Below are 27,211 nucleotides of genomic sequence, written 5' to 3'. Positions count from 1 at the left end.
AAATTTTGAAGATTGAATGAATAAAATGACAAATGGCACCAAGAAATTCTTTTATCATACATCTAAATAAATTTTTATATATTTTTTATTGAATATTAAAAAATTAAAATTTGAGTACAATATCATGAAACCGACATAACTTTGAAGAAAGCCCAAAATCTAAGAAAAGAATATTTCAACTAATCCTAAAAGATTGTCAATTAGATTAGTTGTTACTTGCTAGTCTTCAGTTGTTGTATCAGGTTTTTGATCAAATTTCAAGTTCATCCTACCTCCTTGATTCAAGGGATTATGGAAAAAGAAAGGGCTATCTCCGTCATCTTGTCTTCAACTATTGATCATCTTCGTACCAAAATTAGAAACTACTCCTCAAAAGACATGAGCATGTCTCTGTATCTATCAAAGACAAACCCTTTTTACTTTCAAGTATTAGCAAGATGAGCTCATTTTTCTTGTCAATCAGGTTTGACAATGTCCACATAGAATATGACACAACAATGAACAATAACTTACATAAATGATGTACCTAATGCCATGAAAAAGTAACCTGCTCATTCATGAAGCTAAGCAATGATCCTCAATACAAACAAGATAAAATGGAAAATAAAAAAATAATAATAATCATAAAAGGAGATCAGCACTGCCTCTATCCTGATCAAGGCCGACACTCTTGCCAGAAGCTTATGAAATGATTGCTATCACAAATAAGGCAACCCAAGTTGTGATAAAAGCCACAAATGGGGAGAGACTCCATGAAGATGAGGAATTCGGGTTAGTTGTTGTAGTTGTAGTAGATGGTGCTGTGGATGAGCCTGACTCCACTTTGACAGCAAGCTTCATGCCATTCCCACAATGGCCAATCACACCACAAATGAAGTAATGAGTTCCGGCAGTCTTGAGAGCAACGGTGGTGGCTCCACTGTTATCTGTTGTGACTGGGTTGCCCACAGTGCATGTACTGTAGTCACTAGAACTTACTTCTTCCACTGTATGAGTGGTTGGGTAATTGAAAACTAGGGATCCAAAGATTCAAAATGTTAGTTGATGGATCAAACATTGTTTGACTTGAAATTACATGAATGTGAAAGATCTAAGATAGATAAGTAGGTTTATGTGTCTAAATATGTTGATCCAAAGAGAAATTGGTATTTTTCTTCCTTTTTTTTCATGAGATTGGGGGTTTAAGAACTCACCAAGGCTATCGCCAACTTTGAAGGTCTTGCCGTTAGTCCATGTGCTATAATCAACACCAGTTGTCCAGCCAGAAGTGTCACCAACGGTGTAAACTGTGGCCAAGCTTGGCACAACCAAGCACAAGACTAGCAAAAGACAGGCCATTCCCACGCTTGAGCGAGCCATTTTTTTTTTGTGGAAAACTATACTGGGCAACACTGTAAAAACAGAGAGATAAAACAACAGGAGGAGGTTTTTGTGATAACAATTGTCAGAAATGGAGTTCCTTATATAATGCCATGAAAGGGGGGGATGGAAGGAGTAAACTTTGGTCCAGTTAATTCCATACAAACCAACATTTGTGAAAAGGAATTCTTTCAAAAGGATGACTTGGGTTGCAGATCCCAAACCTAATGCAAAAGAATGTGGGTCCCTAATCCCATCTTTCTCTTTTATTGCCCCTTCACTTAAATAATTGTTGTTAAGTAGGGTTACCCTAACGGTGGTTATGATGTTTTTGCTACAAAGCCAGTTCAAAAGACATCAATTATTCATTCAATATAGTGGAACTCCACTGATATATAACTTTTTAAGTCATCTGTTTGCCCATATAATGATGGATTGTGAATGAAGAAAAGCATGAAAATAAATTATTGTTTTCTTCTGATTCTTTTTACCATTGGTTGTTGTCATCCTGTGGTGTTGCTACCATTGGTGTTTTATGAGAGGTTATTGTCAAACAGACGAAGGTCACAATCAGCATTAATGGAAAAGGAGAGAGATGTGGTAATGCAAACAGGTAATAACATGCTTGAAGCCTACTCAAACAAAATGTAGTCGATATGAAGGAGACTACGTCCTCTTTGGAAACAAAAATCTGGCATCCAACCCCCTAAATTGAAAATTTTCATTGCGTACGTGAAACGATTTCTTGGACTGTCAACAGGCAAGAAGCTGAAAGCGGAAAAAGGAAAGGAAGAAACCCAAAAAAAGGAAGAAAAATTCCTCAGTTTTACTTTTTCGTTAGGCTGAATAGTTTTTAAATTGTCAATCACATTTAGCTTGTGGAAAAACAGAGGAAGCATTTATTTGGCTAAAAAAGAGTAATTAGAATGAAGAATTTCATTACATTATGTAAAAATGTAGTGTAAATAATGTTGAATTGACAAATGAATTAAACAAGTCATTACAAGTTATACTTTGCTTATGGGTGTTTTCTTTGATTTTGTGCAAAAGAAGTTTAGGAGAGTGACGTAGCGGCCAGTTTTTGATCCAAACCCTCCACCTAACCTGAGACTAAAAGTCTTCATGGGCATGATTTTTTTAACCCGAGTGATGAAAAAAAAGAGTGATTCCCCTATTTACCCATTGTAAAGGAGCAGCCAAAATCACCCAAAAGCCAAATAATTTGATATGTATGTAAAGAGGTGAGTACGGTTATTGGGGTTAGGTTGATTGAGCCGTTGGGGTCCATTTGCATTAGGCCAACTGCCCTTTGGATCCGACTCTGGCCTAGCCTGGCCTGGTCAGCTGGTATGGTTATGTGAATTATCACTCCTTCCACCCACTACACCCCTTTGTGGATCCCCCAATTCCAACTTTTCTCGTAAGCTATTATTCCTTAGCCCTTACCTGCCTGCAATCTTCTTGTGTTCCGACCTTTTGGCTAATGGGACCTCAGCCTCACCAAGGCAGCTTATCATCGCCAGCAAAGAAGAAAAAGCATATAAATTTTGGAGAGAAAATACAAAAAATTTTACGCATGCTACATGTCATAATGAGGTAATGCTTCATTTGGGAGCCGATTGAAAGGCTCTCATCATTCTGGAGAGTGCGTTTTATCGTTGAACTTCTAAACAAACAAACTTAAAATCATGAGTTGGTAATATATATATATATATATATATCTGCCTGCTAAGATGAAAAACAATAATGTCATGTTCTACCTAATAATTCGGACTTGCAAAATCAATTGAATTTCCTTTTGCTATATTACTCTTGTTCTCCAAATTTCTTGTTCACAGTTTTAAGATCGTAGAGCTTTTATTCTCAACTGATGTGATAAAGCTAATCTAGTTCTTTCTAAGCAATAGGTGTAAAGTCATGAATCATGTGACAACCCAATAGCTAGCTGCCTCAGCCCCCCACATATTACCAGCCGACAGTTCCATTTTCGCATCTGTTGTAGCAACCATTTTCTCTACTCAATGCTGTAATTGTTTGGAATAGAAAATTTTCATTCCCCCAAATAATTCTGCTTACTCTCAATTTTCAAACTCCAAAATTTTACAAGCACGTAAACTATGGGAAAATGAACAAAGTCCTAAGAGGCAATTTGACGATGAAGAGGTCGAAATTTCAGAACATAATTAATCATTTTGGAGAAAAATTTTCTTTTCCAAGAGAATCAAAAGCAAACTGTAGTGCGTAACAGAGAGCAGAAAGGAATGGACAAATGAAAACAAACAGACAATAGAAATTCAACCCAAAGACAGAGACATTCAACTGCACATGCACCTCATATTAAACAGACCTGAGTGTCGATATCTGAAAAACCAAGCATATTTTCTAACTTGCCCCTACCATTTTTTTCATACTCCAGTATGCACAAACTACACCATAGCTGAATTCCACTCCCCAAGTTTTTTACATGCTTTCTTTTTCTCTCTCTCTCTCTCTCTGTTGAGGAGAAGCAAAAGGCAAATAGACCTCAGCAACACTTTGCCGGCCGTCCAGTTCTAGGGAGTTAGGAATGATTTCCAACTTAAACATCAATTGAGTTTCTAGATACATTTGAATCAATACTGCTGACAAGCATGCGGAACAAACGAGGAACACAGATTATATTGCCTGAAATATATAAAATGACAGAAATAAGTTTGGACTTGAAGCATATCACTCACTTCTCATTTGGGGAGATATATAAAATGTCAACAATTTACTTACATAATTGCAGGCATCGGCATGAGTGCTAAACTTGTAATCTGTTAGAAGTGATATCAGCCTTGACAGGATGTGTTTCCTTTACAATATGAACACAACAATGCAGCAGTTGTAAGCGCATGGTTCACCCAAAGTTCATAAGGCAGATTGGTGGAAAGGTTTATTAGAAGGCCTGGACAGTCCTTGACTTTCACTGCATTTTTTGAGTTCATTTTTAAATCTAAAGATTTGTTAGAAGGCCCAAACAGCAGTCATGCGGAATCTATACAACAGCAGTTGTTATATGAGAAGATAAAGTCTATACAACAGCGAAGACTTGTTTTGATTGAACAACAGCATTTATATTGCCAAAGAATGCTCAATTTACTCAAAGGACTGCCAAAAATAACACAGAGCTCAAATGACTAATACATTCATGTATTAATGTACAGCTATAATCCTTTTGTCATCACTGAATTTAAGAACCTTACTAACAGAATAACAAACAATAAAATCTTATTGCTCTCTGTATAATCAATTCAACTTCTTAGTGGCTGCTTGTTCCAAGTTAGAGTTTAGCTCAGTTGATTTATCATCAGACTGTGAACTGTCTTCTGATTGAACTTTCACAAATTGTCTACTGTGTTGCACCCGAATTGGTCTTCCCATAAACATCTGCAGAATAACAATTTCTCAGTTTCTCGATTAAAAAAACCAAAGGCAGATTACTACTATCAACATTGCGATGCCCAATTCGAAAAGTCAGAAATTCAAAGAATATAGAAAAATTACTAAATCAGGAACTACCTTCCCTTGGAAACCAGACATCGCTACATCAGCCTCTTTCTTGGTTTTGAATGAGACAAAGCCATACCTAGATGACTTTCTTGGATTATCATGAAATATAACTTCAGCAGAAACAACATTAGCACCCTCAGAACTGAAAAACTCTTTAAGATGTTTAGCCCTTGCTTCATATGAAAGATTTGCCACGAACAAGTTGAATGCTGGCACTGGCTTGCGTTTCTCAGGTGTAGCAGGTTTCTTGTTCTTAGGTTTAGAATAATTGAGTCTCAAAGTAAGACCCTCGAATTCCTCATGATGGCAAAATAAAAAAAAAATCAATTATCTTCAAAAATAAAGAAGAAAATTGACAAAAGTCCCTTAGAATTATGTCTAACTGCACTCTCAATCATCACTTAGCCAGGGGAAATTAGCTTAAACACACTGTATCCGTAAAGGGTTTTGATAAGGAGTGCATTAAAATCACTTGTTAAATTAGTATTTAAGGAAATTCTTATATGTATTATAATCATCACATTCACATGATTATCAAGGTGTTGAATAAAAATAATTCTAGTAAACTCTATTGGACTTCCTAATCTTGAATTCAATGATATGTCAAAAGCTAATCTGGCAATTTAAAATAGGCACTACTAGAAGAGAAATCCCAGAAAATAATCAAAGGCAAATATGGTTACAAATGGATTCGAGATTATTGAGAGCCTCCTCAGGCGAAGCCATACAAACAAATGCCAACCCCTTATTTCTGGATTTGTTATGCATAGAAAGCTAAACCATACAGAACAAACCAAAAACACACACATCAATATGTCAACTATAAACCAAAACCCAAATTTAACCAAAAAGTTTCAATTCTTAAAACAAAGATAATCCCAAATGAAAAATGTTGAAAAAAACCTCAACATCTACGACTTTGCCGTGTTTCTCGAACAAAGAACGAATGCCTTCAGTGTTACAATTCCAAGGCACGTTCTGGGCAATCAACCTGTTTTTGAAAACACCCCTTCTTGTTTTCTAACTTTTAGCAGTGGTCTTGGATGGTGGCAGAAAAATGGAGGATGAAATGCTTAACCTTTTAGCTTTCAAGGGGAGGGTATTAGTGAGAGGAGAGGATGGAAGGAGAAAACAAGTTGAATAGAGGTTTTTTATGGAGTTAAGTTAGACTGAATATGAGGTTTATGTTGGTGAGAGAAGAGAAAAGATTGGTCGGGAAGGCGAAGCAGAGCCATGAGATGAAAGCAAGTATGTTCAGTTTGAGTTTGGGGTTTGGATTTTGGAAGGTTTGAAAGAGAGGTTTCTTTTAGGTTTCTGAGAGTAAGAGGTGGGATTAGATAAGGAAGGAGACAGAGAACTGAGACAAGTCGATATTTTTCAATTTTTGGGAGCCGAAAACCATCTCAGAGTAACTATCTAAAAGAAAAACTATCTAAGACTATGCATAGGAACAAAACGATGCTGTCTAGGGTTCCAGTTCAGGTAATAGTCCCCACCCGCTCGCCGCCCCTGCTTCACAACTCCAGCGGTCCGGTCCCCTTCGCGTGATTAAAATAAGATGGCCGGAGATGCAGAGTAGTTGAAACACATGGTAAGAGATTTACAAACACAATATGAATCTAACAATCAATTACTAAAATTTCTTATTACTGCATTAGTTTGAGAAATTCTCTATTCTATTACATCAGATTCGTTAGGGCGATGCTGAAGACAAGCAAAAGATGAAAACTACACACACTGTAGCTTCAGAAAAGCTATCCGAAAATCCAAGTCTAACACCATGATCGATACAAAGAATAACCAATGGACAAGAAGTTAGATCCAATCATGTATGAGATCATATCTTCACTTGTGCATTCTCGAGTCAGGGGAGTTATATAGCAGGGGTGACAGAGGCTTCCTTGCCGAATCTAGATCAGTAAAGTCAATCTTCTTCTCAATTGGGCTGCATATCTTGGGACTTGATTTTCGCTTGTTTGTCTGTGAGAGAGTCAAGCAAATAATAGAGCATTAAATCAATGAACAAGTGACTACTGACCAGACACATGCAGGAAGTGCACTTGTTTTTACTTGTGAAAGCAAGCACTCATGTGAACACCAACAAATATTGAGAATCCAACATATTCCTTCCTCACCTTTGCAGATGTACTACCAGTATGCGTCCCACCAGAAACATGGAGGTTCTTTTCTTTATGGTATTGCCTCAATAATCTTTTGTTCTCCTTGTCCAATATGTTGTTTTCTTCAAACAGAACTTTGACCTATATACATAAAATATCTTGTTCAGACAAGGGAAATGCAAATTTCAACAAGCATCCAGTGTCCAAAGTTCTTTGTTCTCACCTCCCCTTCAGCTTTACTAAGGTTCATCCTGAGATGTTCCTTGTCTTTCTCAAGGGTCTTAACCTCAGCAGCTAGTGACAAAACTTTTTGAGTTGAAGGCCTCAACCTGCAAAGCACAACAGACCATAAGAATTGATTCAGAAATATGGGAGTAGTCCTTCTCACTCCTTAGCAGTGAGCAAATGATAATGCCTCTTTAATTGCATGCCTCAAACATCTCCATTAACCATCAAAGATGCACAGGCAACGTAGAAGTAAGAGAAGAAAACCCTTACCTGTTCCACATTTTAAGCAACCTTTGAAGTGATTCTAGCGAATTATTTTCTTCCAGGAATGCTCGTCCAGACATAACTTCATCTTTACAAATCAATGTTGCTAGAACCGACTCAAGCAAATTCTCTTCCAAAGTTGTACCCTCAGAAGGTGAATCAATCTTCAAGGAAGGCATATGCTTATCAGTTAGTAGTTATCATAGTACTATAGAAAACCATATATGATGAGAGGTTATCTAATCAATCATAGACAATCAAAAACTGAAATTAATCTCCTTTAAGCACATTCATCTTGTTCCACTTATGTCATCTTTATAAGCAACAAAGAAGAATAGTTTTATCATGCATGCTCAACAAAGTGTAAATGTTTAACCTATCCTTTTTAAGGAAAGAAGTCACAAGTCAACAATTAAATCAAACAAAATCGCAATATTTAAGAGAATGTAAGTTCTATGTAGCTAAAGCTAGCTGCCCCCAAAAGATCAAGAATTCAAAAGAAAGTAACAAAAAATTAAATGAAAACTGTTTAATTTACCCCTTGAGTCTCACAACGGTATTTGTAGAACCTTAATTCTTCAGTTAACTTCCCCAACTCATCTTCCAATTCATGAACCCTAATCTCAGCTTCCTTTGCCCTCTCATCAGCCTCATTCCCAAAATCCATCAACGCTTCCCTGTCATGATCATAAAGCGAACACTCTTTCTCCCATTTGTTACACTGAGTCAACAAATTCGTACACTCCGCTGCAAGCTTCTGATTCTCTTCCACGAATCTTTTCAACGCCACCGCATTCATATTCGCTTCCGCCTTCAAAAAAAATTTAAAATTGTCCAATAATTCACATTCTGAATATAAATATATTCAAATTATTACCTTTTTATAATTTTCAGTTAACCGACCTTTGATCGCTCAATGATTCGATCTTTCTCTTTCAATTTTGATAGAAGGAACAGGCACCGGTCACGGAGGAGACGCTGGGCTTCTTCGGCGGAGCGGAGTTTCAATTGCAAAGATTGGGTAGGGATTTGAAGACCTAAGGAATCTTCGATTGTTTCTTTTATGTAATCGTCGATTTCTTGAGGGATGTCCATGGTTTCAATTACTCAAAGAATTTGATTCTCGATGATCCCTAGATCTTGCAATAATTTAAAAATAAAAGGTATTTTTTTTGTAGGGTAAAAGAGTGGGATTACAGATACTGAGGATTTGGAGTTAGCGTTTTTGAAAGGAAGACAGAAAACAAGAGATTTATGGGAGATTTTGGAAAGGATTTTTTTTTCTCTTTTTTCTTTAGGTTTCAACTCTCTGGTGTGGTTTCAAATTGAGAGAACATGAGTAGCCGTTAGGCTGCGGTTTAAAAGCTCCAATGGAAATTTATAGTGGTCCCACTGCTGACCTGGCAAATATTTTTTTAATTGGAGCCCGGCCCAATTACGTTGCTGAGGGTTTCGCAATTTCAAGATTTTTATCCACATTAATCGATGATTATTGGATTAAATAATTATGTGTGATTATATCATACTGTTCATTAAAATATTCAGCAACCCATTTAGAGTGAACTCTTCTTTCAAATTTTTTTTTAATTTAAAAGTGATAGAACCGGTATTACACATTGTAACCAAAACTGTTTTGGCTTTTGTAGTCGAGTAATGCAACATGTTTAGGGTAAAATAATTAGGAGAAAGATTTAATTAAAAATGTAATTAATACTAATTTCAACATCTTCAAAAAAAAAAAAAAAAAACTAATTTCAACATATCTGAGGCTAAAAAAGAGAGCTGCACGTGTTGCCTAAGCATGACCCTTAGCTTCTTCTTCCGTTGCCTCGTTGGCTTCTTCATGGGTACTCTTTGGTTCCCTCAAAGATTCCACCTTTTCTTCGACTTCATCTACAATATCTTCTACCTGCATACATATCTAGTTGAATTAGAAGCCTAAACTAGGAAAAGAAAATCAACCAATTGGAAAATTACTAAGAAATTAATGTAGTTTTAGCCATCTAGATTATGCAACAACTAATGAATCTGAGGTTTAACTTAAATAATTTACCTATTTTAGATTATGATTTTTACAAGATTATAAAATTCAATTGTGCTTGTAATTTTTTTTTATTCTTAAATTTTAATCTAAAAAGAAAAAAAACTAGACAAATAACATGTCTACTTATTTTATTGTCAAACTTACATAAAATCATTATTCCAATTAGACTGTCGTATGAAGACCAAGTCAGTTTCTAGAAGCATCTGACGTAATATTATGTCATGTATATGACTGCTTATTCCAAACATTGCAAATCAGAAATTTGTTGTTTTTAATTTCTTGGATTTCGATCCAGAAGCTGAACTGACAATCATGCGGAAGCTACATAGGAAATAGTTATAAAACACCGACTATCTTGATAATCATATTGTTAATAATTAATTAAATATGCTAAAAAAACAAAAGATTAAGTAAATAGCAAGAAAAAAAAAACCTTGTCAATGACTTCACCAGCTAAGCGTGCACCGTCAACTGTGTCTTCAGCTATATCTTCAACCAATTCAAAGGCATCTTTAAGTTTGCCTTCCGGTAGATGATTACCAATATCATCGGCTACTTTCTCCACTTGCTCGGCCACTTTTTCTACAACGTCTGCAACGGCTTCGACGGTGTCTATTACAGTTTCAGCTTCATCTATATACACATATATAACAACATAAACAGTAATTAAATGTTAACGAAGCCGATAGATATTGCGGATATGACATGAAATTTGAATAAATTCTAGTCCTCACCTTTCAGTTTTAATAATCGACCCCAATTGCCCCTCCAAAAGGGTAGGATTATGCTCACTAGAATTCCCATAATCCAAGGTATCCTGCTAAAAGAATTTTGACTGTGACAAACCTCATTGTAATACTAGAGAAGAGTATTAAAATAGTAGAAGATTTCTTTCGTTTTTAAGAGTAAAAAAGCAGAACGTTAAAAGACTAACCAGGAACCAGGACCAGGAGTAGGATCAGAAGGGGTTGGAGGTCCTGATCCAACGCTGCTGCAGACGACCATGTTCCTGTATCTGTCAGTGTTTTGCACTCTAATTAGACCCGTGCCCAGGGATTGCAACTTCTGCAGGTTTCTTACAATCTGATGTTTTTCCTTTTGTTTCGATATCACCAAGAAATGACTACAACGGAGAATGGTAGGTGACTGAAATTTGCAGTACTCCATTCGAACTTTGCATGGAAGCATGGATCCTGCAATCGACATGACTTGTAATACTACAGGTACAGCTTTCTTAATATTTGTGAAACTCTTTACGTTTATGCACTACCAGAAAAACGAGAAAATTCACAATCAAGAAAAAGAGAAAAAAAAAAAGAGGTTGGTGAATTAGAGGCTTTCTTAAAGAAATTATTAGGCGTGGAATGATAGCTAAGAAACGGTGGAAAACCAAATGTTTTTATAGGCATGGTCGTTTACGCGGATTAGGAAGAAAGACAAGTATTATAAATTTCCTGAAGTCAATGAATACTAATCCTCATTTATCCATTTGTTGAATTTTATTATATGATTTCAAGATATTTCCTCGAAATTACTTTGACGTATTGATTCGTAGTTCAAATTGTTCTCTTTCGGATTGAGTACATATGATAGTTTAACCGGGTAAGGTTTAGAAAATTTTTGTAAATAAAGTTCATGGAATGTCTTACCAAAAATATTCAATAAAATTTTTATTTTAAAACGATAAATTAATAGAATTTAATAAAAAAATAACATGTAAAAATAATTATTAAAAATTTGTTTAAAACATCATCTAAGTTTTTCCTCGTTCTTTTTTAGTTTCATAATCCTCTCTCTAATTCAAGACCAGCTGTTTTCCAGTAACTGGTTTGAAATGAACTGTGAGATCTTGTAACCAAACAAATAAAAAAGCTGAAATAGATTTATCCTAAACAATTGAGACAATTGAATTTCTATAGGATTACAAAGTAATTAGATTTTTAGAATTAATTCAAAGAATTTTGCACAAATACCTAATTATCCTTTCCAATTTTTTCAGTGGATATCCAAAATTTTGCCTTTTATTCTGTAATATTTGATCATTGGTTTGTTTGCTTATAAAATCTTCCAACAATTTTGTGCTTAAAAGTCAGGCCGCCGACTAACCAAGAAATCCGTTAGTCATTAGGCTCCAAATCATGGGTCTAACAATTTTGTCTTTGTTAATGACCTTTTCTACACTTTCAAACCCAAACAATTTCCATGGATCTGTTTTCCCTTATTGGGCTAAGTGAATTTTTCCTTTTTGGGGCCAAGTCAAACTGGGGATAAGCGAAAACCAAGATGTTTTTCATTCTATTCAAGCCTGTATTTGGACCAGCCCTTCATACATTCATTGGCACAAAAATAGAGAGACTAGCCGGTTTCATGCGAAACTGGGCCTGAGTTTTCAGGAGGAGGTCCTGGTTATCATCCCTTCCGTTGAACTGGATTCTCAAATTGATTGGGATTTTAGTAGGTTAAAGGTTATCTGTTTCAAACAATAAAAAATGATCTTATCAGTGAATTTAGAAATTCTACCGGCGGATTAGAGTTTTTTTTAGAAATTGAATCTTGATCATTGGGATTAATGATATAACATTATCACATGATTGTTGGCAGGTTTAAAAGAGTATCAATTAGATCATTTCAACTAGATTTCAATGCCAAATTCCCAAGCAGATGGTTTGGATTCTTTTGCAGCAAACTTCTAGCTTGGTATCATTAACCCCTCTCATATTTAAATTTTCCATCCAAAAACCTAAGGAGAAGGCACTATATTTCGTCATTGAAGTTCGGGTTTGAGGGTCAGTAAGAATAATTAAGATTGATAATACTAATAGCAGCTATGAGGTCCATTTCACTGGACAATTACACAGTATCCCCTAACTATGACCTGAAGGCAACCTGATCATAGATATCCAACTTAATTGAAATATAATATGAGCATCATGATTAGGACCAGCCACCAAAAAATTGAAACATTGTGGAAAATTCTATGGATCATGAGTAAAACACAATAAAAGTCTGAAGTCATAGCTTTCAGTGACACCATAGGTCAATATCTCGTATAAATGTACTTACGGCAGAAATTATTTAGACTTTAGAGTATGAACTAATTGGCTATGGAATCTTTGCAAAGACTAGCTGAGTTCTGAAGTTCTTGTCGTAATACCAACTTGTAAACACAACCAAACACATACTACATATACAACTCAGTCTTTACTCTTTACTGAACCCTGAAAGAGACATGTTCCTTGATTTTCTTCATTTCTTCTCTTCCAATTCAAACAAAAGTTTAAGTTTACAGCTCATAAGAGTTTCTTTCTTCCATCTTTTCTTCAATTCTCTCTTCATAGCAATGAAAAACAGAAAGCTTTTTCCGGCTCTTACAGAAACAAACCAAACTATAGACTGCCCCCCTGACTTCTGTGACCCTGCCTGCCCTTACAACTGCTACCCTTATCCTGACTATTATTATCTACCTCCACCGCCGCCGCCCCCGCGACCTCCTCCCCTCTCAGACCATAACCATTACATCTCACCTTATGCCATCATCTTTGTTTCTGTACTAGCCAGTTTTTTCCTTCTTGTTGGCTACTATGTCATTAAAGTCAAGTCATGTTTTGGTTGGTGCTGCTCAAGGAATAACAGGCAACCACAAGCTCAAACTGATGCTTCAGATGAAGAGTTTGTTGATGAGAATCAAGTTGATCATCCTATTTGGTTCATCACCACCGTTGGTTTGCAACAATCAATCATAAATTCGATTACTGTTTGTAAGTACAAGAAGGGTGAGGGATTGATTGAAGGGACAGAATGTTCAGTATGCTTGAATGAGTTTCGAGAAGAGGAGACAGTCAGGTTATTGCCTAAATGCAATCATGCTTTTCATATTTCCTGTATTGATACTTGGCTAAGGGCTCACACTAATTGTCCCTTGTGTCGAGCACATATTGTTTTTGATGCTGTTTCTGCCCCTCCAACTTCTACATATCAAAATTCTGATAACATGGATCTAGTTGTCGATAACCAGATAGAAAATTCTGAGATTGGACGTGGAATGAGTAGTCAGAATCAGGGAAGAAGCAGTGAGCTTTATGAAAACAGGGCTAGACCAGACGCTGCAGGTGAATTACCAGAGGCTGTTGACCAAAGAATTTTAAAGGATAGTGTCTATTCTGATGAAAATGGCGCTTTGGTAGTCGGTGATTGCATTGACAGTAGCCAGGTTGTGGCTAAAGAGATGCAACTAATCAAAAGGTGCGTTTCCATGGATTCTTCTTCAGCTGCAAATTTGTTTCTTGGTTTGGCAAATTTCTGTCCTCTTAAATCCGAAGGAAGTTCTTATGATCAACAAGATGATGTTGAGAACCCACATTCAAGCATCAATCCAAAGCAAGAAGGAGCAAACTCAATCGAGTTTAGGCTAATGGGTAATTCTTCCATTGCACAGCATCTTCATTTAAGTCCTGTTCCTATGAAAAGATCATTCTCCTGTGGTGGAAGGTTTTTCTCATCCGAACGGTGCAGAAGAAAGAATTCAATTCTTCCCCTGTAAAATTTTTTACACTTCTAGATATAGTTTTGGCTTTATGAGTGCGATATTTGTTAAGCAGAGAAATTGTATGCAGCATGCACTATCTATAAGTTGGGTTGCCTTTTTCTGCTTCTCCCACAAAAGCATGAAAGCTCAAGCCTTGTGATGCTTATCAACGAGGTACAAGAGGAATTCTAAAGAGAAAGTTCTCTTCAGAAGAATAAAGTTTTATGTATTTTCCTTTGTTTCAAGTCCTGAAGTAGAACTCGATTGAAGCTTCAACTTAAATATAACTGATATCTGTTTCCGAGATCTCATCATGTTGTTATTCAGTAAAGAGAAAGTCAGAGATAAACCGATTGATTTCAGCTTGGATTTTCGCTTTTTCTGATTTGAATGGGGAACTATCATCATGGATGATTATGGTAAGAAAAACACACATACAATGAACAATTAACAAACCTATGAAGTAATGGCAGGAAATCGACCGATCTTTTTACTTTTTCAAGTTAAGAACAAGAAGAAAACATAATTTATAGGTAGCTTGAAACCTGGTATAGCCACTTTCTTTGGTTACCAGTATAGGCTACCAAAGACATTCAACTTCCTCTGCAATCAAAGCTCGCCTAATTATGGTGACATGGGTTTTCTTCCCTTTTCAATTTTTCCATCATGTCTTAATCGCCATCTATTCAATCGACATCTCTTTACTCTAAAGATGATGATCTAAGCTCACACCTTCTCTATTTGTGCATGTCTAACAATATTGCGGGATTCTTACGAACACGATTTCATGTCTTCATTGTCTTGTCAAATCTGAATGGTCGCTTCTCCAACCATGAACTGATGGAAAGCCCTGTAAGTTTGTTTTGTAGCCTTGCCCAAAGCCTAATCTTTGGAGCCAGAAGTAGTGGTACAAACTGAGCCCAATCAAGTCGAATTTCTCTCATTCATACATTATTGTGGAGTTCATTAGTGAATAGAAACAAGCTAAAGTCACTTATGTTCAATTTTGACTGATATGAAATCAGTGAGATTGATTTTTTTTTTTTTTTTGGGTGCAAATTCATGTATTTAACTCTATCAAGGAATGGAATTTTAACCGAGTTTGTTCAAGCTTTCAGACACCAAGCTAAAAGGAGCTTGAACTAGGTACCAGGAGACAGTTCACCGTAATTAAGGCATTGGTTGGTCAGAGTCACCAACCTCCATCTCTGGGCCCAATGAGAACAGGTCAGGCTAAACCCTCAAGTCTGCCGATTAGTAGGTTTTTTAAACGGCCCAATGCGAGAGTTCGACTTTCCTCGAACCAAGCCTGTCTGATTCCCCTATTCTATGCCCGATGGTGTTGTACGTTGAGTTTCTATTTTATATTAAGATTAACCATCATCTAAGCTTCTATGTTTCAAGTGATTGCGTGGTCAATACAATTCCAAGTTGGCAATGAGACAAACAGTTCGTAAATGCTCGCAAGAAATTTTTTTCCTCTTAGTATCAAATTGATGAAAGTTTGCGTGAGAAAGTGAAGGTTAAGCATGTGAAATGCAAGTAAGCACCCCTTTAAATTCCAATATTTCTAAATATTATTCATATCAGTAAGTCAAATTAGTTTAATTCCTTTAAACATTATCAAGGAAAATATAAATGCAAATGCAATTAGAATTGATATGATGTTTCAAACAATAATCTCTATTTCACACGAGTTATAAGTATATTTAAAAATCATTTAGTAACGTGGTCAGACGGATTTCCACTATACCACGGCTCGTTTTATGATTATAATTTTGAGATTCAATCATAAAAACAATACAATATCATTAAAATCTCTCCCAAAGCAACCTAATTCTCTTGAATATGCAATGGACCATGCATATAAAACCAATTAACACTACGTTCAAGTGGCTTGATTTTTAAACAATTGAAACTTGAGAAACTAATTAGAAAATTATTTTTATATATTTATATATAAATTGGGAAACTAATTGACTATTGTAGCGCCAGCAATGGTTAGCCCTTCTTGTCGCCGATGAACCAGGGTGCTACTTAATTCTCTCAGCATGAAAATTGATTAAGAAGGCAAGATTTTTTTAGTTGAATAAGTAGGGATTTGGGTCACAAATGAACGATTAAGCATACACACATATATATATATATATTTGTTTTCACTATGCAAAAAAAGTCTAACTAAATTATGCTTCCTCGTCTTTTTTTTATCCACCTTTTTATTTTTATGCCTCAAAAATTTTTTTTTTTCATTTTTAACTGTTAAAATTTTTAATTTTTCTTATGGTGATTAGATACACCAAAGCTAAATATATATATATTTTTAATTCCATGAAATTAAATAAGAAACCTACCACCAAGGGAGTATTTATGTTGTATCAAAAAGTACTATTGGAATCTATGTGTTCTACTCAAACATATATAAATATATATATATATGAGAGGAAAATTAATGAATTTTAAAATTAAATCCTTGTTTGGATTCTATCGCACTTTCAAAACGATGCTATTAAACTTATTATACCTTTAATTGAATCCAAATATCAACTCCAAAAATATCAAATTAGTGTAAATTTTGTATTAAAACTTTTTTTAATCGCAACTATATATATATATATGGGTAATTGTCATCAGAATTTCGTTATTTTGATGAGAGATTAATTAAAATGAGTTGTTTGGGTCAATGGATAAATTTTGAATTTATCTATACTCTTGTTTTAAGCATGCAAGACGTCATCCATGCATCTTATAATTACCATTTTAAAATTAAATTAACTTATAAAAAGAAAATCAATTAAAGCATAGGTTAATAAAAAAAAAAAAAGCATAGGTTAATAAAACATAGGTAAAATTAAAAAAAAAAAATCTTGCACCTAACATTTATTCTTCAATCTTTATCATCACAAAGAAAACATAAATATGAAATATTGTATCACTGCAGGGCAGCCAATTGCAGGAACGTTCGAACAGCCCAAACCAAAGGTCGACGTCACTCATGTTTGCTTTTCCCTTCTTTCGACCTTGACCCACTTTCCAAACAATTTATATCAAGTAATTAAAAACAACAACAAACAATATCAAATAATGCCCAATCCCATCAAACTTTATACAAATCAAAACAACAGGTGCATAATCACATGAGGAGGAACTTGTTGTTGTAGCCTTTTAGGTTAGCCATTTCTGAGATAGTCTTCAGTATGAGAGCCATTTGTGCGATGTTCAACATGGGAATCAACCTCACCAATTTCATGGATTCCAACGTCGTCGTCTATGTTGACAGCCACAGTCTGCTCACCGTATGGACCTCTGGAGACGGTCTGTTGGACATATTGATGTTCGTCATCGTAACCAGTGACGGCAAAAGGGGGAGGAATCATCATCATCTTCTTCTTCCTCTTCTTAGCCAAGCAGCAGAGACAAGCAGCTAGCAATGCAAGAAAGAAGACGCCTCCTAGTGAGACGCATACAGCTATAATAGCCGTGTGGTTAGGTGGACCTGATGGTGGTTGTGGTCTTGGTGTTATTGCTGGAGAAGTAGGCCAATAATGCGGTGTGGGTACCGGAGGTTGCGTTGGTGGTGGTATAGTATAGTTACAGTCGGGTGGGGGTGGTGGAGGAGGTGGTGGAGGGGGTGGGGGTGGAGGAGAAGGAGGTGGAGGGGGTGGTGGCGGGGAGTAATATGGGTAGGCGTTCATTCTATCAGGGAAAACTAAAGGGAGTTATATGCTCTAAAAGCAGAAAGATTTGGATAAAATGGCACTAAGGGTGTGCACTATTTATAGTAGTAGGATTGTTTGACTTTGGGTTGAGTATTCAAAGTCTTTAATTAATCACCAACATTTAACTTCTCAATCATGCTGACATATAGACATTTCACTCTTAATCCTGGAATCATCATTCGTTGGCAAAGAGTTAATATCCAATGCAAATTACTGATAATTTGGAAAAATAAGCCAACCACGCGGTCAAATTTGTGGCACTAATCTCAATTTTAAAGAACTGCGCAATGTGCCTGAACAAGCAGAAAGCTTTTTGCTGCTTATATAAGTTTAATGAAGTTATATATTCCTCTTAAATGCTAATCCCAACTTGCATGTTTTGTAGAAGCTTTCAAATTATAACATGCTATCTAACAATATCTACATATAATATATATCAGCACAATTCTTTTCTAGAATTTTTTTTTTCAAATCTTATATGAATTCAGTTCACATTTTTTGGGAGACCTAAGTTTTTGATTAATTATAGAAGTTAAATTAACGAAAGAGGTGGTAAATATAAAAGAGTTAGAACATTAGTTAAGGCGGCAAGGATGAGGTGAAATTTGAGTATAGATGCTAAATTCGAATCATAATACTTTTATAAAATAAAACTTATATGAAGTTTGTAAAATTCTTTTTTAAAATGATTTAATAAAAATTTTAATTAAAAATTTAAATCAATAAATTGATAAAATTTAATATGAAGATCAATAATATATAAAAAAATTATTAAAAATGTTATTTATAATTCAAATTTGATCAATATTTATTAAACAAAAAAATTTCTGTCAATATTTTTATAAAAAATAACTATCTAAAAATATATATCAAAATTTATTAAAGTTTTTCAAATTTTATACACTTAATTTATGTAACATAATTTTTTAATCTATCAATTTTAATTTTTATTTAATTATTTTTAATAAAAAAAATGTCGTGAATTTCACCTAAAAAATTTTATCTAAGCCTTTCCCCTTTTTATAAGTGTGAAATTTTATATAACTAATACTCATATACCTTAACTCTTTCATGTGAGAGAACTTGTCTACGATACCAAATGAGTCTTTCGCATGCTAACAAAAGATGTCTTACACACAGTTTATTGACTTGTTGATAATTGCCATATTTTATGCTTAAAGAGTCGAAATAATTTAAAGAAATGGATTTTAATCCTCTTTTCGCAATCAAGAAAAACATGATAACTGAATATATACTAAGAGTAATATTCACAATTTAAGGGAAAAAAATAACTGAGTTCTTTTTTTTTTTCGTATTTTTGAAAGATCAATTTTTCATAACTTATTGAGATGTGCTTTTGCAAATTTAAGTTAACTTGCCTTGCTTGCCAAATGTTGAGATTACTTGTTTATTTGTGTCAAATATGAGCTGCTTGATCGACTGGATCCGCTCTGCAACAAATCATCAAATTTTCCTTTTTGGCAAAGAAAGAATTTCCTCAACTAATCAAGGGCTGTATCATTCAAAGTCTTGCAGGGCTAGCTGGAGACAAAATTTAGTACAGAATAAACAGATAATTTTTTTGCCAATTTCCCGAATCCCAACTAGCTTTCTTGATGTTTTTGGCTAACATCCAAAACCAATATTAGATTCAGCACCTAGATATATATATATATATATATATATATATATATATAAACAGCAACTTGGGAGAGTAATCAAGACCTTATATGTGATTTACATACGAAGTTAGAGCATGACTTAGGGTTTCGTGTTTAAGGAACCAATCGAAACTTAGAAGCATGCCTTTAATAGCTGGTTGTCAGATTTCACACGGTTAACCATCTGGTTTATTGTATTATTAAATCAGTGTAAAGAAAAAGGCAGATTTTTCAAACATGCATGACTAGGGAGATTTTGTCTGCCTCATTTTTTTTTTTTTTTGGCATATTGCTAGCTCAACTTGGTTAGCATAAACAAATTGCCATTATTGCCGGAACAAGGAATTTGCTAAAAAATTTCCACATTAAGGAAAATTAAAAAGAATTATAAAAGGTATTGTGGACGATAAATGCATACTTTAAGATTTAAGGTTTTTGAGATTGATAATTATATATGATGATTGTCATAATATATAAATTCGTGAATATATCGTTATATAAAATTTAAAAAATTGTCACCAATATTTTTTGTTTAGATGTAATTAATTATTAAACTGAATTTATTTCATTTTAAAAAAAAGTCTTCAAACTTGATTTTAGTTTCTTTAAAAGATAAATTATAATCTATGAAATCAAAATTAGGTCTAAAAATACGGTTACGTATGAAAAATATTATAATACCCTCATAACGTCCATCCAAAAAATGATACTAGTTTATTTTCATATTATCCAAGTCTTAAAATATTTTTATAATTTATCCAATAATTTAATTATTAAAAATTGATCTTCAAATTACTTCAATAAATTATTAACAATTGAAGATATTTTTTTTTTTTCAAAAATATTCATATAGACTAATATTTTACTCTAAAAAAATTTCGTCATCAGATTTATTAATATATTTTTTAAAAAATTAATAATTAAAAATTAATTAATAAATAATTTAATAAAATTTTATTTGGATATATATCCTTATAATTTCATGAAATTTTTATTTGAAAATCTTTACATGCATATCCTCTTCATCCATAGTAGTCATAAGGACTGGAGGCATTACTGATGACACCTCCAAATGGCATGTCCGATGGACCTAGTCATATAGGGCATTGGACCAGCATAAGGACACAAAACCCATCCATCCCAGACTGCATACCAGTTCAGAAAGTCTCATAGGCAGAGGGACGGGGACCCATCGACATCATAAAGTTCTCAGTTGCAAGATCTGGAGTTTTTCCATTGCAAGTCTAGACAGCAAAAAGAATAAGATTCGTGTTAGAAAACATTCCTAATGATTCTATATAAAACTCACATGTAGTTTGCACCATCAACAATACGAAAAAGGGGCTCCAGACCTACCATTCGCTGTCAAACAAGGCTTCTTCTTCTTTTTCCTTCTCTTCCCTGGAAAAACAAGTAATTCCAAGGGAAGCAAGGGAATTCGAGCTTGGACAAAAAAAGTACTACGTTGTTGCGATTTGGAGTGCAATAATATGGCAGTGTTAATTTCTTCTTGGGAATGATAGGAATAATTTTTGGTGCCTCATCTTTGCTATTGGTTATTGTAACACAGATTCAGCCATTCTGGCAGTAATTTTGTATAAAGAAAACTTTAAAGCAGAGAAAGGTGTTTCTCTTGCACTCTCAGTCTCTCCTGAAAAAGAAATGCCATCAGTTCCCAATCGTCTCGAAAGTGTTTAAAATGTTCCAACTTTGCTTGGCTAATAGTTTATGGAAATATTAATAATGTAATAATAAGAAAAAAACAGTCTAATTGGTAATCAGATGAATCATGAAACTATAAAAAACAGTACAAATAATATTTTTTATATAAAGTAGATTAATTTAATTAATTAAAATATATTTTATTAACAAATCAACAAAACAATTCTTGGAGATTGTTTTTAATATAAAAAATAAAATAGATATATATAGATAATTTATTTTACATGTGTATAAAATTGATCCTCCAAATTTCTCTCCCCTGATTTTTCCCAATTATTTACTTACCTAATTTCTCTAATTCTCACTTATTCTTTTTTTTTTTTTTTTACCATTTCTCAACCTGGCTCTCCCTTTGTGGAATCTGGAGGATTTTTTGCTCTGTTTAAAGGTTTGTTCTTGGCCTTTAAATTCTGTTTTTTTTTTTGTTCGTTTAATTTTTATGATTAGATTGAAAATTGTGAATAATAATAGAATAAAGTTAGGATTTTGATCAAGGTTCAATAGGGTCCCCAGGAGAATCCATGAAAAAAACAAACAGGATCGACTCAGCATCTTGATTTTCTCTTTTTTAAATAAAATTTCTGTTTTTAATTAAATAAGAGTTTTTTAATGCCTTGACTTAATTGGGGGCTGTCAACATTTTGTGTCTTAGTGAATCAAGTTTTTTATTTTATTTGCCTTTTTTTCTGTTAATCGTTTCTTTTTGCTTTTGATTTACAGGAAAAGAAAGCAGAACAGCTTGTGCTATGAAATTAGATATTTTCGATTATCTGTAATTTTTCTGAAACTTAAATGTATGTAAGGTCTAGTTTTAGATAAGTTTGTTTGAATTGATACTTGACTTGATGAGAAATAAGAGGAAAGGAAGTGAAACCGATGGATCCCCGGAGATCATCTAATATTAGGTCTCATTATTCGTTAGAAGATTATGCCAAGCTAAAAAAGAGGTGCAAAGAAAATGTGATGTTAGCCATTAAAAACTGTCATGAGATGGGAGTTGTGCATAGAGATATAGAGCCGAAGAATATTTTTCTCACAACTTCATGATAGATAAAGCTGGCAGATTTTGGTCTTGCCACGAGAATTTCCAATGGTGAATATCTGAAGACATGTTTATTTTGAGATTGGCAGCAAATGCCAGTCGCACATATGCATGAAGGAAGAGGTAGCTGGGGAATTAAGTTGTTGCATGAAACAAAAAGACCTATCTTCCCGTCTGCTTATGATGAAGAGAAACTCAGTTGTTATCTGGCCTTTATATATTATCCTTTCTATGTCCAAGTCTGTTTAGTATTTACTCGTCTCCGTTTTAAGCTGTGCCTAATGCTTCTAAGTGACTCAAATTACTATTTGCTACGGGTCAGACTTTGCCTGGTTTGGCTGGAACCTGAGGTTCTGTTGGGAAATTATTCTGAGAAGGTCGATATATGGAGTGCTGGTGTTCTTCCATTTCAAGGAGACTACTTGAAGGAAGTGTTTGAGGCCATCAAGAATGTAAAGCTGGATTTTCACTCAGGGTTATGGGAATCTCTATCTAAACCTGCACGTGATCCATTGGCAAGAATGCTGACAAAGGATGTTTTCATCTAGAATAACTGCCAATGAAGTACCAAGTAAAGCCCCAACTTTATCTTTCTGAAATACTAGAATAGGTAACTAATACATACATTTAATAGAAGTTTGTGAATTAGGCTTGCATTCATCAATGAATTATGTAACTTTGACAATTACATATGGTAAGGTGTTGAGCCATCATAAGGTGATTCATTCATCTATTTTTACCTCTCTTTTTTTCCCCCTTAGGATTGCTTCTGCGGCATGTTATGTTTGTTTCTTTTTCAATTTATGTGGAATTTGTTATATTTTTTTTCCCAAAACAATCTGTTATTCGATGTGAAATTTATCTTAGAACTTGAATAGGAACTAACACTATAGTTCTTGTAATAGCTAGCTTAATCATTAGACTTCACTTGCTGATATTTGAATTATGTAATTTCAAGGCATCCATGGATATTGTTCAAGACTGAGCGCTCATTAAAGGCATTATCCATTAAATCAAAGTCGAAGAACCAAGTAGGACCTTCTTTCCAAATATTTGATTCTCCTGGATCTGAGTTAAGTGTGAGGAGGATAGATTGTGGCTCTCATGGTCAAGGTCCGCAGCCAGATTTTACGTCCAATAGTTCAAGCTGCAAGTCAGAGGAACAAGATGACAATGGTGTGGTGGATGTGCTTGCTGTGGGAATTTCCCACGTGAGGATTTCTGAACCAAAGAGGAGCAAAGTTTGTAGTACCACGGGTCCTATAGAGCAGCAGTGTTCATCTAATCTGACGGCTAACAACCTCTGTAGAGCATTTTGAGCCTGCTGATGCCACCGACATGATTCTTTCCTCTGTTTCATGAGCTGGGGATTTAGAATTAACCTGCCCTGTTTGTAATTTCAGTGGCCAATCAAATCGGTTTTTCTCCTCAGTTGTACAGGCGTGTGTTCAGATGTCGGAAATGAAAGTTTCCGTCATCTGTGACATAATCAAGTTGTTGCTGAAAAAATGTGCGTAGCCTGGGCATTTCCCCATTCTGGGCAACTCAGGAGGATGAGAGGTAAAAAATATTAAGCCTGGAATTTCCTGCTCTTTTCAGGGGGAAGACATGAATACAAAGACTTCAAAATAGCTTCAGAGATCAGTGAGGGATTGAGATCGGAGATAGTTGATACTGGAAAGAGGAATTACATATAACATTGTTGATTGTTTTCTCGAGACAAACCATACGGTATTATCTAGGTTAAATGATAATATGTTGATATGCCCCATACCGGCAATCATGATGGGGTATAAAACCGAATCCTATTGGCCATAGCTCAATATTCAAAATGCTATACAACAATGGCAAATCAGACAAAACGGAATCTTAGCAGATTTGGCAGCCATCGTCAACCAAGTGAGAATCAGCAATTCACCAAACGAAACAAGAGACTCATTGAAAAGCCCCATTATTCAGTACAAAAGACATAAGAGGATACTTAATATAAACACTTCCATTCAAGTGTTGTGAAGCACTTTTAGCTAGAGCATGGACCATATAATTATTCATTACAACTATGGATTAATGAATCAACAATATCTCCTCTTTTGTAGGATAGAACTAGTGTCTCACCACAGCATAAGAAAAACCCAGAACCAATATTTTCTAGGTCAATTAAAACTGATAAAAGTCACGAAGAAAAAAGCATTTATGCACCATTTTCAATCTCAGTGGTCTCCCAAACTTCATCATCTGGCCAATTTGGACCACATGTAGACAACAAAGAAGCAAAACAGTGCAAAAAGAACCACATGAACAATATGGTTTGAACCATGCTTGATTATGCTCTTGTTCAGTTTCCTAATGTTGTTCTTCACCGCTGCTTGAGCTTTAATCATGGTCATTTGCTGTCATAAAATGAGATTGCACATTCAGAAAGCGGGAAAATAAAAACATTTTTCCAAATATAAACATCAAAGCACAACTACCTAGATGTAGGTAATGCCATGCTATCTTAAGCGGAAATATCACCATTAAAACAATGAAAAAAGAACTCATTCTGCATGCATGTTTGTACATGTGCTTAATAAAAGGGGCATCAAAGAAAGAGGAGAATCATGGTAGCTAAAAGTTGAAATCATCAAAATGTTAATTATCAAGAACAGCTAGCCGTTTGCTTTTGCATTTAGCCACTACCACCACTTGATAGCTAACAGAACTTTGCCAGAATGTCTACCATAAAATAGAAAGAGATGGAGGCAAAGAATGACCGGATGAATTATAGAACAACAGGGTACATCAAAGTTCACTACTATAGTTAAAATGAACTTGCATGATACAACATATAAACTGAAGAGGCAAAGAAGATGTTTCCTGCCCATACAAACTCTGAGGGGAAATTAGTTCTAGAACTTTAGGTGACAGATGAAGAGCTCATCACTATCTTTTACACAATAGAGAAATCACATGATAAATACATTATCAAGCACAGATAAGCAACAATTTACATTTCCCACTTTTTCATGTTATTTTGTAACACTTCCTTAGTTCAAATAGTTAAAAATTCTATTCCCCCTTCCCTCCCTCCATCATTTCACTTCACTATAAAAGACTGTTGCAATTTTATAGCAAAACCACAAAATGTGTATGATAGACTAAGGTGGTAATTCTAGTGTGGAAGCAATAAAAACGTCACAGCAAGGATTCATAGCATGCAATGAACATAAAGATAACAAATGTGAAGCAAGGGTGCACTTAGCAGTAATAAATACCAGCTGATCTAAAAAGTCCTTCTGAAATTTTGCTTCTGATCCTATCTCTTGAGCAACCTGCAGCAATATTTTTCGGTAAGAACCAAGTTAAGACAACCCTTAAGATTCACATGATTCAGCCGGTTAAAGCTACATACATGAATAGAATGGAAAAAATGTACCCCCCCCACCCCCCCAAAAAAAATAACTCACAAGCTAAACTTTGCAATAAAGATAATGATATATGTCCACAAAAAAAAAAAAAAAAAATACTGATGCAACTCCAAAAAAGGAAAAACATATTGGATACCATAGGAAGATAAATGCTTATAAGCCTGATTTATCTAAATTTAGAGTGACCTTCCATATTTATCGATATTGGTCTAGTTTCCAATTTCTTTCCAAAAATAAATATAGACCAAAGCAATACTGATAAGATTATCAAGACAACTGCTAAAACCGGAAAGATATACAAATGCATGACAGGATTTCATCTAAGGAATAAATTACACTCAATTTAGCTTAAATCCTTAAAGCCAAACAAACGAAGATGAAAAATCGCATCAAATTATCAGCAAGATCTTGTTGAATGTTACGAGTTGAATATCATTCATGCACTTCAACCAATGATCCAATAGAAAAAGGGGAAAAAAAAAGATCAAATGAATCATAAAATATCAAATTAGAAAATAAATCAATAAATAAATTAAAAGTCTTACATTTCTCAATTGTTTAACTTGGCTAAGGAGACCCGTGATCTCATCGTCCAATTCAGCATGCATCGGATCAATTCGCAACTGTATTTCGCCGGAGCTAGCCACCGGTCTCGTGCTTAAACCCTCCCTATTTCAATATTAACAATAATCAAAATAGCTCAGACAAACAAATGAAAAGGAAAGCCAAGAAATTCTAAACCTTCCAATCCCCTGATCATAAATTAATTGAATCCAAAGAGATTCAAGAAAAGAAAATAAAAAAGAATAGAATTAAACCTTGATCGGTAAGGAGCCGCACCGCCGTAGAAGGAATCGCCACCAGTTCGGTTCGTAGTAGACGCCATCAAAACGGAAGAGAAAAATGAGAGGAAAACACCTTAGAACGATAAGGGGATTCCGATTTAAAAAAAAAAAAACAAAAAAACAAAAAAACAAAATTGACGCGATACTCGCCCGATTTGAAGGTTTCAAGAGTTAGCAATAACGGAACCGTAATCTGGTACGCTCTTTTTTTCAATGATGACGCCGTTAAAAAGAGATATCTACGGCTTACAATCGTGTCGGGCTAGAAACTTCCGTTTCCCTTTTCCACCGTTTTTTTTTGGTCCTGTCCGTTTTCAACAGCTTATTTACGCGTGATCCCGTCCTTCAAATTTTAACGCCTCCGAGTTGACAAAACCCAAATGGAGTGGGGCCGCATTCGTTTTTTTTATCTCCCTATCCTGTTTGCAACCATTGTTTACTGAAATATTTCACCTATAATTATTTTTATTATGATGTGATAATTATTTAATTATAATAAAATTTTATACAAAAATTTATTATTAATAGATATAAATTTTATATAAAATTTTAATTAATGTAATATAATTTTTAAATTATAATTAATTAATTGTAGTGTAATAATAAAAAAATATTTTTTTATTTTTTTATATTTTCGATTTACTTTGAGGTGTGATAGACCGTTTTTATTTATTAAAAAAATTATCAAAATTTATCACATGAAAATGGAGATTAACTCATTTCTTAATGACAAAATTTTCAACG

At 34.5% G+C, this 27,211-nt stretch overlaps 6 protein-coding genes across 7 annotated transcripts; 1 reads left to right on the top strand and 5 right to left on the bottom strand.

Annotated features, from left to right (window-relative positions):
- Window positions 1-523: 523 nt before the first annotated feature.
- On the bottom strand, window positions 524-1,547 carry LOC111301451 (blue copper protein-like). The gene is made up of 2 exons (XM_022897102.2): window positions 1,194-1,547; window positions 524-1,013 (listed from the first exon to the last, which is right to left on the bottom strand). Exons 1-2 carry the CDS (start codon window positions 1,357-1,359, stop codon window positions 682-684), a joined length of 498 nt encoding a protein of 165 aa, XP_022752837.1. The 5' UTR covers window positions 1,360-1,547; the 3' UTR covers window positions 524-681.
- A 2,947-nt stretch (window positions 1,548-4,494) lies between these two features.
- Window positions 4,495-5,291, bottom strand: LOC111289852 (29 kDa ribonucleoprotein, chloroplastic-like). The gene is made up of 3 exons (XM_089757746.1): window positions 5,277-5,291; window positions 4,903-5,190; window positions 4,495-4,770 (listed from the first exon to the last, which is right to left on the bottom strand). The coding sequence occupies exons 1-3, from the start codon at window positions 5,289-5,291 to the stop codon at window positions 4,630-4,632; spliced, it is 444 nt and encodes a 147-aa protein (XP_089613872.1). The 3' UTR covers window positions 4,495-4,629.
- A 1,216-nt stretch (window positions 5,292-6,507) lies between these two features.
- LOC111289653 (uncharacterized) lies at window positions 6,508-9,023 on the bottom strand. The gene is made up of 6 exons (XM_022880923.2): window positions 8,409-9,023; window positions 8,044-8,316; window positions 7,512-7,669; window positions 7,237-7,342; window positions 7,029-7,154; window positions 6,508-6,873 (listed from the first exon to the last, which is right to left on the bottom strand). Exons 1-6 carry the CDS (start codon window positions 8,598-8,600, stop codon window positions 6,739-6,741), a joined length of 990 nt encoding a protein of 329 aa, XP_022736658.2. The 5' UTR covers window positions 8,601-9,023; the 3' UTR covers window positions 6,508-6,738.
- Window positions 9,024-9,168: 145 nt separating this feature from the next.
- Window positions 9,169-10,922, bottom strand: LOC111289730 (uncharacterized). Of its 2 annotated transcripts, none has more exons than XM_022881044.2 (4): window positions 10,484-10,922; window positions 10,284-10,369; window positions 9,983-10,182; window positions 9,169-9,414 (listed from the first exon to the last, which is right to left on the bottom strand). In XM_022881044.2, exons 1-4 carry the CDS (start codon window positions 10,753-10,755, stop codon window positions 9,301-9,303), a joined length of 672 nt encoding a protein of 223 aa, XP_022736779.2. In that variant the 5' UTR covers window positions 10,756-10,922; the 3' UTR covers window positions 9,169-9,300. The 2 variants fall into 2 exon arrangements, with proteins under 2 accessions (XP_022736779.2, XP_022736859.2); XM_022881124.2 differs by having other exon boundaries at window positions 10,284-10,366; window positions 10,484-10,921.
- A 1,809-nt stretch (window positions 10,923-12,731) lies between these two features.
- On the top strand, window positions 12,732-15,083 carry LOC111289593 (RING-H2 finger protein ATL16-like). Its single transcript, XM_022880796.2, has one exon. It carries the CDS (start codon window positions 12,779-12,781, stop codon window positions 14,087-14,089), a length of 1,311 nt encoding a protein of 436 aa, XP_022736531.2. The 5' UTR covers window positions 12,732-12,778; the 3' UTR covers window positions 14,090-15,083.
- A 9,023-nt stretch (window positions 15,084-24,106) lies between these two features.
- Window positions 24,107-26,807, bottom strand: LOC111289523 (bet1-like protein At4g14600). Its single transcript, XM_022880679.2, has 4 exons — window positions 26,441-26,807; window positions 26,168-26,291; window positions 25,470-25,526; window positions 24,107-24,605 (listed from the first exon to the last, which is right to left on the bottom strand). Exons 1-4 carry the CDS (start codon window positions 26,506-26,508, stop codon window positions 24,447-24,449), a joined length of 408 nt encoding a protein of 135 aa, XP_022736414.1. The 5' UTR covers window positions 26,509-26,807; the 3' UTR covers window positions 24,107-24,446.
- Window positions 26,808-27,211: the final 404 nt, after the last annotated feature.

Source organism: Durio zibethinus, chromosome 3 (genome assembly GCF_047325235.1).
Source record: "Durio zibethinus cultivar Kanyao isolate XHJ-2024 chromosome 3, ASM4732523v1, whole genome shotgun sequence".
NCBI lineage: Eukaryota > Viridiplantae > Streptophyta > Magnoliopsida > Malvales > Malvaceae > Durio > Durio zibethinus.
Note: the sequence above shows the minus strand (reverse complement) of the source record. Positions and strands in the feature narration are given on the sequence as shown.